The following is an 18,357-nucleotide window of genomic DNA, read 5'->3' as shown; positions in this document are numbered from 1 at the left end:
TTCACGTGGGACTTATAGCCAAGGACTCTGGGTTCTATTCCAAGTGGGATGGGGCGTGGTTAGAGGATTTTCAGCCAGTGAGTGACAGAATCTGACTGTGCTGCTAGGTTAACAGACTAAGGAAGGAAGCAGGAAAAGCAGGAAGCTGAGTGGGAAGTGACAGTGCAGCCCCATCTGCCCTTTCCCCCTTGCTTGGTGAGAGGTGTCTATGGGACACCTGCTGCCACCACCAACCCAGCCCCACTGCCAGGTGCTGTCTCTATGGTGAGGAGGAGGAGGGGTGAGATCTCAGAGGCACAAACACACAGATAAAGAAAAAAGTATTTTATGAAACACATCTTCAATCAAGTATAACATTTTGATGCTTGGCATCTAGACACCCTTGTGCCTTCACTATGCCAGGCCAGCAGCAACTGTAGATCGTAGTGAAAGAATTTGTGAAGTTTGGGCTTCTTGCAACAGAGAATGAGAAGAAGTGGCCAGTGAGTCAGGTGTTCTAGACGCCAAGTGAAGAAGGTGTTTACGGGGGAGTGGGGGGTCCCCTCTGACAGATAGTGCTGCTAGGCCAAGCAAGATGAGCCTGCAAATTCACTCTCGGATTTAGCAACATGGCTTTGGTATTGGTGATGTTGTGAAGAATAGTTTTGGTTAATGCCGGACTGAAGGAGTTTTAAGAGAGAATGGGAAGAGATGAGTTACAAAGATGGGTATAGATGACTCTTTAGAGTTCAGCTGTCTAGGGGAGCGGTAGCTGGCAGGGCAAGCTGGGTGGAGAGGTTTTATTAAGATGGGAGAAAACACTAAGGGGGAATGACCCAGTAGAGGCAGAAAAACTGATGATGCTGGAATGTCCTTGGGTGGACCAGAGAGATGGGATCTAGTTTACCTTAGATGGATGGGCTATAGATGGAAGTGCAAATGGTTCATCTATAACAACAGGAGGTCACATCTGTGCAATGACTGTGCAGATGCTGGTAGAAGGGTAAATGTGGTGGTGGGAGCCCTGGAAGTTGCATACATGTGCCCCAAAGTCTGCAGCATTCTCCAGCTTGAGGACACACGTGAGCACGCCTACAAGGTCTGGCTGAAAAACCTGGGAGTGTGGAACCAGGTGGAGCCTGGCAAGCTGCAGAGTGCATGTGTGACTCTGGGAGCAGCTGATAACAAGCTCTAGCTGCTTGTTGCCCAGCCAGGAATGTGGGCACAGTGTCAAGTGAAAGCTCCTGCTTTCTATGTCTTACCAATGAATTCAAATGTTTCCAAACACAACGCAGGCCAAATAAAACAGGCCAGACAGTTCCCCAGAGTTTGAAACCTCTAGGACCTGCTCTACCCCTAGGAGTCCTAGCACCGTGAGCAGGGATTCCAGTATCCCCTCGGCAGGAAGAAGCCAGATTCTTGTTGGCCCCAGGCTGGTTGTTATTAGAGAAGCACCCTTGTTCCCCCAGAAAACTTCAGACTGGCCAGGCCAGTGAGGGGGCTGGAGAATCTTAGTGAGAATAAACTGGGCATCAGGAAAACCCAGGGCCTATATCCTGTGGGGGCCTGTTTCCCATTCCCTCCCCAGAGTCCCAGTAGCTTCCATTCCACCCCCCACCGTACTCATAAGATTGGCCACCGATTAAAGTGCACACCCTGTGCTGACCACATAGGGAGGCGGTTGACATGAACAATCTTACTTAATTCTCACCAGCACCTTGTAAAATAGGTGCTACTCTTGCCATGTTTTACAAATGATGCAACAGAGGCTCCAAAAGATGAAGTGACTTGCCCACAGACACAGAACTAGGGAAAGGCAGAGCCAGGACTGGAACTCGGGCATGTCACAGCTCTCCCAGGCTCTCTTGGTGGGTGAGGCACAGATTCAGGGGAAGCCCCAGGAGAGGCATCAGAAAGAAGCATCTGGCTCAATGCTGGTAGAACATAGTTTTGGGGTTGGCTGGGTTGTTTCCCACAACTTTCCAAGTGAGGATGAGATTGACAGTATTATGGTATTACAGCCAACGTCCCAGGAATGCCCATACCCAACCCTGTCACCTGTCCCCTCATCCCATGGCTTTGGTCGAAGGTCCTGTTACCAGGCCAGTGGGGAGGAAGGTCATGTGAAGGTCATGTGATTGCCCCTCAGAACAAAATGAAATAGAAGAGGTTGTTCCCCAAAGAAAAGGATGCTTGACCGATGCAGGCAATAAGGGTTCCAGTTGAGAGAAGACAGTATGCAAGAAATAATAGATAAATGCAGGGGCCTGCTGCAACCAGCTTGAACAGGCCCCGAGAGCCAGCTATTAAATTTTCAGGAATGTTATAAGCTGGTTGTTAAATACTGCCATTATTAAAAATTAAACTGTATCAACTTACAATTATGCTCTAATTAAAACTAAGGTAACAGCCTAGCCGGTGTGGCTCATTGGCTAGAGTGTTGGTGGTGCACTGAAGGCTCGAGGTTCAATTCCTGGTCAAGGGCATGTACCTGGGCCCCGTGTGAGGCAACCAATCGATGTGTGTCTGTCACATCAATGTTTCTGTCTCTCTGTCTCTCTCTCTCCTCCTCTCTCCTTCCCTCTCTCCCTTCAACTCTCTTTAAAAAAACTCAATGGAAAAAATATCCTCAGGTGAGGATTAACAAAAAATAAAATAAAAAATAAAATAAAATGAATAAAAACTAAGGTAATAGATACTGAGAATCCATCACTTCCTAATTATTTTGCTACAGTTTACAATTTACCTATGTTCTTGGGTTATTTTCATTGTATCTGTATGGTAGAAATCCCATATGATAGTGTGCAAATGTGCACTACTTCCTAATAATGTCATGCTGGTATCTAGAAATTGGCCGCAATGGGAATATTCACAGCCTAGAAATTGGCAAATGTACAAGTCAGAGTTGTTCCATTCCCCTCCCTCCCCAGCCAGCGTGGTTGTTAAACATTTACTAGTACACCACCAGGTAAACAGGAAACAAAAGTACCACTTTATTTATAACTGAGCCGAAGGCAAAGGTGCTTTGGAGCTTTGCAAGTTGAACGAACTGAAGGTTTAAATGAAGCTCCCTGCTTCCTCTGGCTCATTTGCCGACTCAGTTACACAGCTGGAAGGGGGGGAGAACCTGGTCACTCGGCTCACGAAGGCCGGCTTTACCTCGTACTGGGTTTGCAGCGAGCACATGTGCTGACTTTAAGGATGGCTTAAGCCTGCCCCATGGTGAAGCAGGGCCCAAGGAATGCAGGGGACCCTCACCAATCAGATGAGCAACACCTACTTTCGGGGAAATTCAGGTAGACTGAGGGCAGAGGTAATAGCCGGTAGGGGGAGGGCTGAAGTCCCTCCTCTCCAGTGGCAACTGTTTTGCCCACGATGGAATCTGAAACTTGATAGAACATGTAACCAGCTATTTATAGCATGACCCTTTCATAGCAGATCTGTTAGTCCTGAGAGAAATATACATTTCAGTGCGACAGGAAAACCTCCAACTACCTTATCTGTCATCTGTGTCCCATGCTGCGGCCAAAGGGATCAGGCAGGATCCAGTGCCAGCAGGGGCCTGGCTCCTTGGAGAACAAGGAAGAGAGCTGGTCACTTCTAGGCTTTCTGTCTTCCTGGACGTGAATACCACATTGGTGCCTCACTGCCCTTTGCCTTTCAACAATATCTTGATTTTGTAACTAACCAGATATGCGACCTTGGAAAAGTCAGCCAACCTCTCCGGGCCTGTTTCCTTATCTGCAAAATGGAAACACTGCTCTCACAGGATGGCTGGGTGCGGAACAGCAAAATGAAGGATGTGAAACTTTCCCCAGTGGGAAGTCATTATTATTGTTTTCCAGTATGTTCGGGACACAGCCCTCACTGTGGAGCTACCGGTGCACAGAAGGGTGGAGACTGCAGGACAGGAGCTAGAGGGAGCCCCAATCTGCAGGGAGGGAGACGCCTTGAATTTGCAGAGCCCAAGAGCTCAGCCTCACAAAAGTGATAAGGGGCTGAGCTGGCTGAGCTGGCTGGGAGGCAGTTTGACTCTTGGCCAGTCACATGTCTCCCGGGCAGCATCTCATTGCCCACATCAGACAGGCAAGGCCAAGGGCTCCAGCTCTCTGTAGGCGGTGCCTCAAAGAGAGGGCTTTAGTCATCACCCTGTCCTTTCATCCCGTCCACACCAGAGCTTCAGCAGGTCCAAAAAGGTATCTGTGCCGTAATGGAAGGAAAGTGGCCAGAGAGAAATCCAGAGAATGATCAGTGACACTCAAACTAGCTTACTTAAATAACCAGAGAGGCTGGCAGTGGGGTTGTCTACAAGCGATAGAATCTAATGCAAGGGAAACAGAAAAAGGGGGCCTCCAGGCCTTTAGAAGGAAAAGAAGGAGGTGCAGCCCACGGACAGCTCAGCTCCAACTAGCATTCTTTGGAGAGGAAATGACTGGCTCACCAGGGCTACATGTCCCTGTCTGTCCCTCTTGTGGACAGGTGGACAGGGTCCCGTGATTGCTGCCCCATCAGAAGCACTAGGAGTGGGGCAGCAGCTATAGGCCAAGACACCACATGTCCCCTCATGCTACCTGGCACCAGGGCCTGGAAGCCACCAGGAGCCTGGGCAGCTGCCCTCTTATCTCTTGCTCCATACACCTGTTGTACCTGCCGCCCTTTCCTGTTTTTTTTCCAACCAGCTTCCTCATCACTTTGCTACTCAGTGACTCATGGGAAGCACATGCATTTTCCCCAAGAAACTTTCCTAGTTCCAGTTCCCAAGAGAATGGAGTGACTCACCAGCTGGCTTGCAGCTAGGTTACAAGTTGGGGGAGAAGAGAGATGGAGCAGGGAAGTTCATATAATCAGCTGATGATTCAACAGGGGTCTGAGGGGCGATTCTTCTGGAAGAAGGAAAAAAGATTAGCTATCCCACCTATCCATTCACAAACTCACCCAGGATTATTAATCTCGTCTCAGAGTTTATCTGAATATAGCACAAACATTCTACAACTAAAAACATAAATGAAGCCCGCATTCATGTACTCATTTGTTCAGTCATTTGTTCATCTAATTGTTTTTTACAAAAAAGCTGGTTTTACACTTCTCTGAGCCCCTACACTCATTTGGAAATGTGTAGGATAACTCCCCCTGCCTGGGTTGTTGTGAATTAACTGGGATCATGTGTGTCAACTGCTCAGCTCACTACCTGACACACAGCCGACGCTCACCATCATTTTGCCTTTTGGGGTTTGTTGGGCAAATTGGCATCAAGGTTTCTTATCATTAACACAAAATCCTCCTGCTTCTCTCATGGTGGGATCCACCAGGTGGCAGCATGGATTTAGAAGCAAGGTGAAACAGCCCCTTCCCTTCCTAGCCCTCTCACATCCAGGGCTGACATTATCGGCTTGTTCGGTTCGTTATTATCTAGAAGAAAATCCAATTTGGAAACCTTTTGGAGGAAGATACACTGCAGCCGTCAGAGGCACTCGTTACAAAGATAAACACTGGTGCAGCCCCACCTTGCCAGAGTCAGATGGCTTCTCCCTAAATGTGGGTTTGTCCACCGGCAAACACGGACACTGAAATGTTAAGGTAAAATAGTCAACTGTGCAAACTAGTATTTGTCATAACCATACCTCCAAGAGGTCAGAGAGAGAGCGTCAAAGCAATTATGTTTCCCAGTAACCATCTGTGCACATTTTATAGGTAATGGGCCATCACCCTGACCCTCACTAATGTTTCCATTACTTGGTTCCACACTCCTTCCTAGGCACCTTCTTTCGGACTTCCAGTAGCCAGTGGAGCTCATGAGATGCATGACATTTACTCAGAGACATCCAGAGATCACCCTTTAGAATACTTTGCTCTCCTATTTCTATGGGGACCCAGCAAGGAGAGACTGGGTTTATTACATGTCTTTCCCAGCTCCCTGGGTCTGTGTCTATCTGCCATTCCTGGGACTGAAGTAGGCACCGGTACTTCCTTTCACTTGATTATTTCATTTGTCCTGAAAAAGAAGAGCAGCCAGAGTCCAGGGGGAAAGAAAAAGAGTGTGGAACCCCTGGTTCCTGGGCTCACTGGCCCTTTTCTCTGCAACGATCTCCGCCCCATGGGGAGTCCCGCCAAAGCATTTTGTGGAGCCTCCAAGTTTATTCCTCATCACTGCAGTGACACAGTGGCTTCTGGGGGCATTTTTTACGTGCATATTCGAACCTTCTCTACAGAGGGACAGAGGAGTACAAAATGGCTCCTTCACTCTCTAAGTGATTTCGTAAGTACTTGCAGAGAGCTCGGTAGATTAAGCTCCAGTGAGAGACAACACTGCACTGCTGCCCAAGTCTCAGTGGAGCCAGGAAAGCCCGAGGTGGGGGCTCTCCATCAGGGCACAGGACCTCCTGAGAAACGCTGAGTTGGTTTCTGTTTGTCTATTTTTATTACAGGAGACAGGCCCTCTTTCTTATACTCGAAATCTCCTTGGCCTCAAGGCTTCTTCTTACTCAATATTCATTCTTACACCTTTGCTTTGAATACGGCCCATCTTGGCCTGAGTCCTGACCATTCGGTTTCAACATCTGCTGCTAAGAATCTCTCTCTTGGTATTTCCTATAGAGAAAATCCGGTTGGCCTACCCCATGCACTGAGCTGCATTGTTTGTGGTTGGTCAGCCTATTAGTGTGTGCAGCTCTTGGGTCGGATTTTCTCCTGTCCACGCAGCTTAGGCCAGAGGCTGAGCATGGAGTATAACACACGGTTTCTGGAATGGGCTGAACATACGGCAGGCATCGGGATTGCTGGGAGTAGCACAGGGTGGGGGAGGTAGGTGGTCTCAGGAGTTTGTGTCCATACCCTGTCACCCCTGGACTCCTTGGGAACCACTAACCTGGGTGGGATTTATGTTCTGAGAAATGCATGTGAGCAGACATTCTTTTTCGGCCCCAAGAATACAGCTGTGGATAGGCTGCTTCTCTGGGACCTGTGGATGGCCAGGGTTGACCTCTTCCTGGCCCACCGGCTCATGCCCCAGGCTCGGACGGCCTCTGAGACCACATGAGGTCTGCCAAGCCTGCAAGTGTTCTTTAGCAGCATCCAGCAGGCCCGAGGTGCAGCTGGGTTGTGAAGGGGAGTCCATCTCACCATCTGGCCAAGGCGGAATGAAAAGCAGGCAGGTTTTGGGGTATGAAAGCCTTTGCCATTTTATTTTACAATAAAAAATTCTGACAGCATAAGAACACTCTGTTCCCGGCAGAGGCCAAGGATGTACAAAGTTAATTAGAAAGCAAAGCCTTAAATGACAACAGCTACAGTCAAAGCTCCTGTTCAATACTTGTCTTTGCCCAACGTGTCCACGTGGTTGGTGAGGAATCGTGGTCTGGGCTGTCCGCCCAGAAGCACGTGTACAAGTACTTATATATCCTTCAAATCACAGACAACAACAGCAGCAAAATACAGCTCCAAGTGAGGCCAGCTTTTGTGGGCACTTCCAAACTTAGGAACGTCTTTATTTAATTTTATAGAATATAAAATTTAAAAATGTTATAGAACATGAGACAAATTAGTTCTGTGGATGGAAGGAGCTAACATATTTTGCTCGATAAAACTGAATTATGAAGCTAATACTTTAGTAAGAATACACTTTTCAAAGCATTTTCACATACATTAAGCCACAGGCTCCTCACAACCATCACCAGAGGTAGGAAGTTCAGGTGCTGTTATACCCATTTCACAGATGAGGAATCAGAGGCTGGTTTATAGTGAGTTGACTGAGGCCTTGACTATTTATTATGCCTTTTTCAAAATTTCCAGACCAATGATATTCCTCTGATCGTTTGCTACAAACCCTCTCTCATTTTGTGTATGGGCTGAGGGTGAGTTTAGACGTCAGGTACAGATGGGGGAAAATAAGGTGAGGCCACAGTTAATTTATGTAAAATAAATTGATGGCCTCCTTCCATAGTTTACAAAAGTCTGGCCAAGGTCAGAGAATAAAAATAACCTATTTCTAGATTTCATTACATAATGGCTTTCACTGAAGTGTGAGTTTGACCTATGGAGACAAATTCTGCCATCTCCCAAATTTCCCTATTTTTAAGACCTGCATAATCAAAGCAACTTAATATCCTCTGAAAGAATTTGCTTCTGGTGCTATTCATTCTATTTTGTAAATATTCCTTTCCAGAAACACCCTACATGTCAGCACTTAACACAGGCTAGGATTCTGTAACAGTTCACCTTAAGAAATCAAGAGAGCTATCAATTCTCGGGAACACTAACTTATTATATTTGGAAGGGCAGAGCCACAAGAATATCAATTTCCCTTGAAACCAATTTTGTTTCAAAAGACTCTGTTGAGAGGCTCATGGGTTTTCTCATCCATGCAAGTGTGTGGCCGTAAGCCACGTTAATAGCACCTGAGCTGAGATCATGCATTTCAATTTACAAGTATTTATTGTCTGCTGAGCAAGACATTGTGCTCACTGGGCCTTGGTCTGAAATCACTTCTTAGACCCAGCAGCAGTATCAGTAGCACTGGTGGTGAGTGGGAAGTGGTTGGGGCAGTTCTGGCCAGTCCGCCAAGGTTTCAAGCTCAAGCATTCTCACTGATGTGCAAATCAACGACATCTTCTCTCTGTGGCAGTATCCATAGGGACTGCTCACTCGCTGGCTGGCATCCTAGGACTACTGGTTCCTTTCGAAGGTCCTGTTCACTTATGCTCCCTCCTCTTGGTGCTAGTCCCCAACAAAAGGCCTCATTGAGAGGGCCAGGCCGGGGGCCATGCTCGTATTGCATGACCCTGCCTCCTTGTTTTAGCTGACTGGAAAGACATCTGATCCAAGGGTGCCTGACTCATAGGCAGATGAACTGGACCGATCAGACTCTCAAGAACTTATCCTAGGAGCCCAGAGATGGTAGTCACGGAGGGATGGATACTAAAGAGGAAAGACTGTGTGGAGTGGGCCCAGGGGTGGGATTTTTAGCGTGTACACCCACCATGAGAAAACAGAAAGCTAGCAGGCCAAAGGAAGCAAGAGGACTGAGCAGATATGCAGAGAGAAACAGAGATGAAAGCCCATAGGAGAGAACATGAGAGCAAAAGAGATGCTGTCTCCATCTCTTTCCCACAGGGGAGCTGTGTTTTGTTTCTGTGCAATGGCCCTTTAACTTTCAGTCAACCTCTGAAAGTGTGAATTAGCAAGTGTGCGTGGGTTTCTAGACCTTGCGAAGTTCCTTGACTACAATACTTATAAGGCTGACTCAGTGGCAGACCTTAATCTCTAATACTTGCATCAGGGTGGGCCACTGCTCCAAGCTAAATTACTGTTTCCCTAAGAGTGGCTGTATTTTGCAAGGAAAATCCAAACTACTTTCTGGTGTGTGGCAGAAGGAATGGATCAAGTTTAAATTCTGTTCTCAAACTTTTAAGATAATTTGCTATTTTATTTATTAAGCACCGAGTGCCTGTGTGTTATGTAGGAAAAAAGCAGCTTATTTATCTGTAATCAATATTTAAATCTTTGATCCATTTCCCTAGTTTCTGCCTGTTAGAGAAGCATTTCCTCTTGTGAGGTGTTTAAATTCCTCTCCTCCTCTATCTGCACTCTTTCAGAAGTTGTATGTGTGTGTTTCTAAATCACAAATCTAACAATTTCCTATTTATTCTTCCATCAAGATTGCTCAGAAATTACACATCCTTCTGCTGAATTCCTAAATTAACACATGTACCATATAACTCCTCCTGGGTCCAGAGAATTGATTCTTACATAATCCACCCTGTTTTAGTAGTTCAGGCTGCCGTAACAAAGTACCATAGACTGGGTGGCTTATACACAATAGAAATTTATTTCTCACAGTTCTGGAGGCTGGAAGTTCAGGTCAGGGTGCCAGTGTGGTAGGGTTTTGGTGAGAGCCTCTTTTGGGTTGCAGGCTGCCAACTTACGTTTTATCTTCTCAGACAGAAAAGAGGACAAGAGAGCTCTCTGGGCATCCTTTTTATAAGGGCACTAATCCCACTCATGAGAGCTCCACCCTCATGACCTAGGTTCCTCCCAAGGCCCTGCCTCCTAATACCATTACATTGGGGGTTAGGATTTGGACATATGAACGGGGGTGGGCACAAACATTCAGTCCATGGCACATGATGAAAGAGGTAACTTCCTGCTTCAGTAACACTGCCACCTCGGATCCTACGTACTGGGGCACAGGGTAGACTTTTTCTTGCACCACCAGACTGCCTCCCCCACGCAGGGCATGGGATCTACTACCTCACAGTGACAAGCTGCATGGCTCCCCTGCCTGCCTGTTTGGATCCGTGGAATCGAGAGGAATACACTCCTAGTCTTGAACAGCAGTTGAGAACACTATTTCCTTGATGGCACTCTCTTGCAAAAGCCAAAATGCATTTCTTTTCAGAATGCAGAACACTCACATTAAAACTAGTTCCAAAAAATGTTTATTACGCCACAAATGCATTGTCCTCTATACACTTTATCTGAAGTTCTTTACCTAGTCGATCACCTTTTTTCTTCACAAGAATGCAGGGAATGTCTCACATGACCCTTGTCTACTTTTTAAACTTCCTCGCGTAGTTCAAGAAACCACAGACAAGCATGCAGGCAGAATGGTGAAATGGGAAGCAAACTGCATCATGAATCAGCAGGCTTGGGCTGGAATCCTGGGCAGGTCACTCCAATTCTCAGGACTTTGCTTCCTTCTCCAAGATCACCGACGTCCTGTGGCTTCCCCAACCTTCTGGAGAGTCATGAGGACCACAAAGCCTCTGGGCTCTCATGGAACTCTATTTTAACTTCCACGAGGCACTTCCGACCATTTGTCTTTTCTCTGAGCCAGCTGTCCAGGTATCTGTCACCGCTACGAGGTCAGGAGACTCTTCAGAGAAGGGACTACATCTTGGTCACAAAACACCAAACAATGGCAGCTGTCTCCCCATGGGACAAAACCATGAAAAACAGATGGACCTCTTTCCAATTTAAGGTTTTCCTCCTACACACTTTCTTAAACCGGTGGTGTCTAGCGTAAGGGAGTGTCTGATTAAGCATGCTGTATTTTCAGTTGTCTCAGTTGACTAACTCAGTATTTCACGGGTTCTGTGAGACCACAATGATTTGTTTCTCACCCTCTTAGCAAGCTGGGGCTGTAGGCTCGATCTCTGTAAGTCACTGGAACATCCAAAGCCCGGACACTGTCGTTGAAGCATGTGCATATGTTTTAATTACACTAAGGTCTTAAAACTTCTTTTTCACATATAACATTTCCAGGCATTTACCAAGTAGACGAAGTACTGGGTTGATGTCATTGCACTGATGAAATATTAATATTATTGATAAGGCGGGACAATGTAGCTGACTTTATCAGACTCATACCATTTGCATGAAAAGGCTGAGTTTCTTTGGCTCTTTGTTCATTCAAGTGCATTGAATACCAATTTGGATAGACTTAGGCATTGTGTTAAACTGTCTCGATAGAATCTTGTACTGTCCACAGTGTTTTGCAAGCTGATTTAGGTTTTGGGTTACAACAACTGGCCGTTGGTAGAAATATACCATATATACACATGGAAATTACAAAAATACATTTTATTTATAGCTGATTTTTTTTTTAAGTAACAAAAAACTAACACTATGAAAGATCAACCAGCATACCAAAAGACACTACTTAATATCATCCGAACAAGAGGCTTGTTTGGGGGTTTCCGGAACATCCCAGAAAGAGCAATTGGCCATTGGGAAATAAAAAGCGCTCCTTTGAGAAGTCTGTGCTTTGACAGTTTTGAATCTCCCATTCTAATCAGTTCCACTCCTACTCTTCTCTCAACTTTTAAATTTTCACCTTCTCTCAGTAAAGACCAAAGAAACTCATGAGGAGAATGGGAAGATGGGCTCGGGGAATGGATACAGCTGAAGCGAGATGGATCTTGGGTGAAGGCAAGACAGGACCTCATTCTCCAACAGGTGCCAAGTGAGCCCTCAATGCCGTGCACGGCTCCCAAAGTTGGTGAGGGGACCAGCGTTTTCTCCCCGAGGCCACCTGAAGTCAGCAGCTGTGGGGCTTTGCGCTCAGTCTGCGGCGGGTGCCTCGGGGCTGCGAGACGCTGCCCACGCAGAGCTCGGGAGGCCCACTCGCCGTGGCAGGGGGTGTGATTTTCAACATCGCTGTCACAAGGCCGGCAGCCCTGCCATTTCAGCAAGTGACCTCCGGTGTCCATTAACCACAGGGGGTGGGGAGGAAGGAAGCCGGCTACCTCCATATAGTTTTAAAAATGTTATTTACATTTAAACGTAAATCAACAGATTTTCTACATTCAGAAGCTTCTATCAACAGGCTGCAGGCCAGGGAGACTGTGCACCCACTATCCTCGCTTCTAGCAGGCAGCAATTACTAGTTCCTTTTGTATCATGCGGCAGCCCAGGCTGGATGTCACCGTCAGTCGAAGAGACAGAGATGTTTCTCATAAAAGTCAATGTATCTGTTATCCCAAAAGAGAGAGAGAAGCTTCGTTTCCAGGCCACCTTCACTGCAGGGCAAAGAAAAAGCTCCACCAGTAACTGTTTTTCTTTTATAGGATCCTAAAAGCTCTTAGCACTGCTTCTCTTTCAGTTAGACCCCAACTTGCAGGCTACTCCGGTTCCAAAATAACATCACCTTTTCAAAAACCTGTCAACACAAAGCAACCATCCCCTCTCATCTTCTCTCTTGCTTGGCCTTTGTTTAATTAATGGGGGGTGGGGAGGGGACATCAGGACCATTTAGAGGTACAGTCATTGTTAGCACTGATTTTCATCCGATGCACCTGACTTTGAATATGAATCTTTAAAAGAAAAGGGCTCAAGTTTCTTGGCTGGAGTCAGTGCCTTCCTTTCAGACTGGAGGTGATTTAACGATTACGGTCATGGCTGAATGAGAGAGAATACAGTCTGGTGCTTAATCACACGCCTGCATTGCCTTTAACACAGAAACAGAGTTAACATGCGGGGGTCATCAAAGGTAGAGCGATGTCCTCCACCCTCTGGTGACTTACTGAAACGTGGCATTGGACAGGAATCTGTAGATTAGCCAGTGTCTGTTGTGACTAAGGCTCCACAGGGAAATACACCCACAGTTTAAATATAACAGAACATCAAACATATGGTTTCAAGCAGGGACTTTTGACATACAATCAGTTGAACAGGCTGAGAATCCAGTCGTTCAGGTTTCCCCTGTTTCCCAGAAGCCCCACTGATCACCTTTTCAGAAACTAAGGATGAGAAAGACTCACCCATTGTCCATGCCTCAAGTCCCAACACATTAGGCTTCAGAAGCCTGGAGGCTGTTCCCTCAGAATCTGGAAGTCCCACGGGGCTCGGGCGTTAGACCTGGAACTCAAACATGTCTGTCTGCTTCTTGGCCAGCTTGGCCACCTCTTCCCGGATGGCCTTCACGAGGGCAGCCGTGGAGATGTTGGTCAGCGGTGTGTCGGGCGGGTCGTTCTCTGCCAGGCTCTGCTGGGAGGCTGCCGCGGAGGGCCCAGGGGCCTGCTCCAAGCTGGGGTGCATGCCGGCCGGCTGGCTGTACTGGCGGGGGAGCCTGGAGGGGGAGTTCTGCTGATACCGTGACCGGGGGTAAGCCTCGATGTACCCTGGGAGGGGGACCTGCAGAGAACAATGGGACACAAGAGAGGGGTCTGGGATTAAGAAGGGGTTCAAGTCACAGGATATACCTGATACTGGAAGCAAGAAGCGATTGAGGACAGAGGAAAACGGAGGCCATGTACCACTGTACAGATACAAAAACTGGAGTCAGATGGGTTAGAAAATACGTAATTGGAACTCACTGGATATGCTGGTGAGAACGTACCTGACTCTACATCAGAATCTACCTGGCTACCTTTTTAATATAAGCAGAATCCAGCAAACAGCTACAATCCAAAAATTACAGTACTCTGGAGATACCTGATGGGGGCAATAATCCTACAAACCATCAGAGGCCATCTTACAAATGTCACTTTTGTATAGTGAGGCATAATAATGACGGTGACTCATTTGTTGAAGACAAATTATGTTCCACTTTTAAAAAAGGGGGCAGAAGGACAGAATTCATTCCAGAATTTTTAAAATGCAAGATGGAATATATTTTAAAATATTTGAGAAATTGAAGGGGTAAGCTTTGATCACCAGGAAAATTAACATGTAGAATAACTTCACCCCTGATGATGGCATTTAGATGGGACATCACTACAATAAGAACGGACACCAACTCTGAGGTCGACTTGATCCTGTAGGGGTGGAAAGTATGGGCCCCAGGAGTGACCCAGGCCTTGGGTGTCAACATGTTTCTTAACTCCAGAATGAATTTCAAATGCTGAGACCAAACTCTAAAGTGCCATACAGTACTGGGGGGCACTCAGGTTCAGCCCAGGCAGACAGCCTGCCTTTTTTATCCATGTTGGATGGTCTCACAGAGGGACTGGGGCTACCCATTTCTAGGAGTCATCAATGTGCTGGCTTTTTTGCTTGGGTTTATTTTATTTGTATTTTATTTTATTTTTTTCACTTAGCAGCCCTTGACAGGTGACTCAGAGGCAGGCTTGGGTGTGAATATCCAGATTCATCTGGTTGCTGCCCCTCTTTGGTCTGGGTTGGGCCACATACTCCTAGTTGTAATGAGGGAAGAAACTAGGGGAAGACAGTCCTTGGCTGAAAGTCATGCAGAAAGCCTTAGGGGGGACATGCAAAGTAATTCAGACTTGAGTTTCTAATACTTCATTTTCTGCTATTTCACGTACATTTTTTTTTTTTTTTACAGAGTTTTAAAGCTAAAAGGAACACATTTAGAAAGGCTTTGGAGCCAGAAAGTTGCAGGTTTTGAATTTTGGCCTTAGCACCTTACAATTAACGTGGTGTCTAGCACACAGAAAATACCCCCTAAATGGCAGTTATTATAAACATTTCTTTGATTAAGGTTGCACTGCTAAGAAGGGGTAGAACCTGGCAGGCCTCCAGTTCCTCTGTCAAAGGACAATCCATCTTACCCCACCTCCTTTAAAAGGGCTGACTTTAGCCATCTGACTGGTGGAAGGGTGGGGGCAGGGGGGGAGATAAAATACTCCGTCTCAACCTCTTATCCATTTTCTCCCTGAAGTGTGTCAAGCAGGTGAAGATGTGAGGGGATCAGCAAGGGTCTCACCGAATCGGCCCACTGGCTCGGGAGCTCATTCTCTCCTGCATAGGACATCCAGGCCTGGTTCCTGTAGGATGAGGGAGGCGTTGGGATGAAGTAGCCCGTGAAGCCCGGTCTGTTGGCAGCTGGGATGGCGAACACTGCCGGCACTGTATTGCCTGGTATGGAAAAGATGGGTGGGAGAGATTAAGCCAGCACCCCACCCCCGTGGCTGACATTTGCACAAGCTAGGGAAACTGGGAAACGGGGGACAGGACTCTAGCATTGGACGAGTTGGTAATTCGGGGGGCAGCAGACCTCCACCTGTAGCCTCAGCCTTGTTCACCTGCTCAGTCAGTGTGAAAGGCATGATCTGCTATGACTCAGACCTGTCTTTGTAGAGAAATGATGGCTGAGCCCTCACCAACTCCCCCATCCCCAGCCCAACACTTCAGACCTGCTGATAAGAGGAAAGGAACCTTCAGTGTCCAGGTGTTTTCCTCCTAGGAGGATGGGTATTTTTAAAGAGCCAAGAAAAGAAACCAAAAGGGATGGATTCCACCGGGGAAATTTCTGGACACAGTGAATGCTTTAATAAGTGTCGACACCTGGGTGCTTGCAGTTTTAGCCTAAAAGGTAAGGTTTGACTAAACAAAAAACCAATCAGGGCATGCACAGACCTCCATGTTCATTTCAGCATTGTTTGTAGTAATAAAACACTGGAAACAACCAATATGTCCCTCACTAGCAGAAAGGATAAACTGTGGCACGTCATATAATAGAAGACCACCGGGCAGTTTAAAGGAATGAACTAGATCTATATGTATCCAGCAACCTGGAGAAATCTTAAAAACAATGTTGAGTCAAGTAAATAAAGTGCAAAAGAAAATGCATAGCTTGAAATCACTTATGTAGATGTAAAATATATAAAGCATTTATACCAGCTCTTTTCAACTGGTGTGCTGCAAGAATTTTATTTATTTATTTTTATTTATTTATTTATTTATTTATTTATTTATTTATTTATTTATTTATATATTTTTAAATATATCTTTATTGATTTTAGAGAGAGGAAGAGAGAGGGATAGAAACATCAATGATGAGAGAGTCACTGATCGGCTGCAGCCCGCAACCCGGGCATGTGCCCTGACTGGGAATCGAACCCCGATCGCCTGGATCCTAGGTCGATGCTCAACCGCTGAGCCACGCCCGGCCAGGCTATTTTTAATTTTTTTTGCTGCAAGAATTTTTAAAACATGCAGCACCTGATTATTTACTCAGGAGCACTGACCTCTTTTCCCTTAGACTGTCAAATAAAAAAAACGGTAACAGCCAACACAATAGCGATCGGGTGTAAATGAATCAAAATTATACCTATTTTTTTGTCGGATTGGCAAAAATTTTGTGTGTGTGTGCCACAGAATTTTAGTAATTAGTGTATGTGTGCCATGAGATGACAAAGGTTGAAGATGGCTGATATACACTGTTGTTTGTACATACAGATGTAGCACAAGGTTAGCACCCAGGACTTAGGGACTGTGGTTACCTCTGTGGACAAGGGAAATGAAATGGGGTGGACAGTTGTATCTGTAATGCTTTAAAAAAATATACTGTTTTAAAAACCCGAAATCTGGCAAAACATATGCCTTGACTGTAACATATCTTAATATTTTGTCAGATTTCAGATCTTTTGGAGAAATAAAAGCAGTCGCTCGCATTCCAGGGGGAGGCAGGTAGAAGGTGGGGGCAGGATCGAGGGGGCGCGCGTTCCCCCCGCGCCCACCTGAGTAGTTCAGCGCCGACTGATCCAGCTGCGCCACGGACACGGGGCCTCGGGACACCTGCGCGAAGGCGGCGTCGTGCAGATGCGCCGTCTCGGGCCCCGCGGACTCCGCCATCCGCGTCTTGCTGCCGACGTCCGAGGTGGACCTGGGCGGGCAGAGGGCCCACGTCAGCCGTCAGCCGCCACCCTGGGGAGCCGCAGCGGCCTGCCAGCCCCGTGAGGATCTGCCCCCAAACAACAAAGGGGGCCAACACGCCCGGACCCCTAACAGCCCCGTCGGGGCCCAAGCTGGAGCCATTTTTCGATATTCAGGGTCAGTAGCCCCCTGAGGGTGGCTCTTGTGTCTCTGGGGAGTGCAATACTTAATTTCCACATAAAATTAAGCCGAGCAATTAGCGCTGGGTATTAGCTGGGGATGATCGACGTGGGAGGTGATGACGTCATCGACAGCCAATGAGAAGGCTCCGTCTGGAGTGCGCGGGGAGCTCCCCCTCCTGAGACCAGGGTGACTGGGGGGGCGGGGGGCTGGAGGACTGGTTACTGGCGGGAAGCAAGATGCCCACGGCTCGGTGCAGGAGCCCAGCCCTTTAGCACTTCCTGGGCATTATGAATGAGAACAGGTTTTTTTTTGGTCCCAGGCAAACACTGAATCTGGCCCGTTTAACACATCGTATTTCCACCTAGTGCTCAGACAGCCGCTGAAGAAGAGGGCAGCCTGGGCTCAGCGGGCCTCTCCCATTATTCTAAAGAGTGCTTCAGCCACAGACTGTCTCCCCTGTCACCGAGAGACCCCAGGCTGCCCTAAAATTAAGATGGCAGGGAGGCAAAGGCGGCCACAGCAGGTGGCAGGCTGCCAGGCCACGGGGCCGCCCTCTAAGCAGAGTCTAAACGGTAGATCTTCCTTAACATGTTCTCCAGCTCCCTCTTCTATCTCTGGGTTTGTAGAGAGGGTGGTGACCAGATATTTAGCAAGGAAGGCAGACTGTGAGGAAGGATATGGGAGGAGGCTAGTGGTTGAGAGAAGAAATGAAATAGATGCTGGCCTTGGGCAAACCTACCACAAATGTGACACTCCTCCCAGCCAGAACCCCCCGGGGAACTGAAAAGCCCTGTACTACTCCCCAGGGAGGGTGGAGCTGGAGGCTCTGCAGGTAGGGGTGGGCCTCCCTTTCTTTCTCAATCCCTCCCTCCTCCTCTGGCCTGCTCATCCCCACAGCCCTGGCTTCCCTCATACCGTTCCCGGCATCTACTACTCCTTCAGAAAACCCTTCCCTGGAGGATGCACCGTATACTTGGTCCCCTTGGAGGAATTCCAGAGCCTCTGAGATCATTTAGGGTATTGCCCTCACTTTACAGATAAGCAACCAGGAACCAGATGGGTGAAGCAACTTGCCTGGAGTTACACAGCAGGTTATTGGCAAGTAGATGGAAGCCTGGTCTTCTGCTCCTCACCCCACCC

The 18,357-nt window shown here is 47.3% G+C and overlaps 1 protein-coding gene across 1 annotated transcript in view; it reads right to left on the bottom strand.

The window, feature by feature from the left end:
• Nucleotides 1-7,131: 7,131 nt before the first annotated feature.
• Nucleotides 7,132-18,357, bottom strand: part of KIAA1549L (KIAA1549 like) — a 100,044-nt gene continuing 88,818 nt past the window's right edge. The window contains exons 19-21 of the mRNA XM_087822275.1: nucleotides 16,899-17,044; nucleotides 15,143-15,294; nucleotides 7,132-13,608 (exon numbers count right to left, since the gene is read on the bottom strand). Coding sequence (XP_087678401.1) covers nucleotides 13,327-13,608; nucleotides 15,143-15,294; nucleotides 16,899-17,044 — 580 coding nt within the window. The 3' untranslated portion in view covers nucleotides 7,132-13,326. The remainder of the gene's footprint in view (nucleotides 13,609-15,142; nucleotides 15,295-16,898; nucleotides 17,045-18,357) is intronic.

The sequence above is a fragment of the Miniopterus natalensis genome, chromosome 11, assembly GCF_054644295.1.
Source record: "Miniopterus natalensis isolate mMinNat1 chromosome 11, mMinNat1.hap1, whole genome shotgun sequence".
Taxonomy (NCBI): domain Eukaryota; kingdom Metazoa; phylum Chordata; class Mammalia; order Chiroptera; family Miniopteridae; genus Miniopterus; species Miniopterus natalensis.
This window is presented reverse-complemented; position numbering and strand designations above follow the sequence as displayed.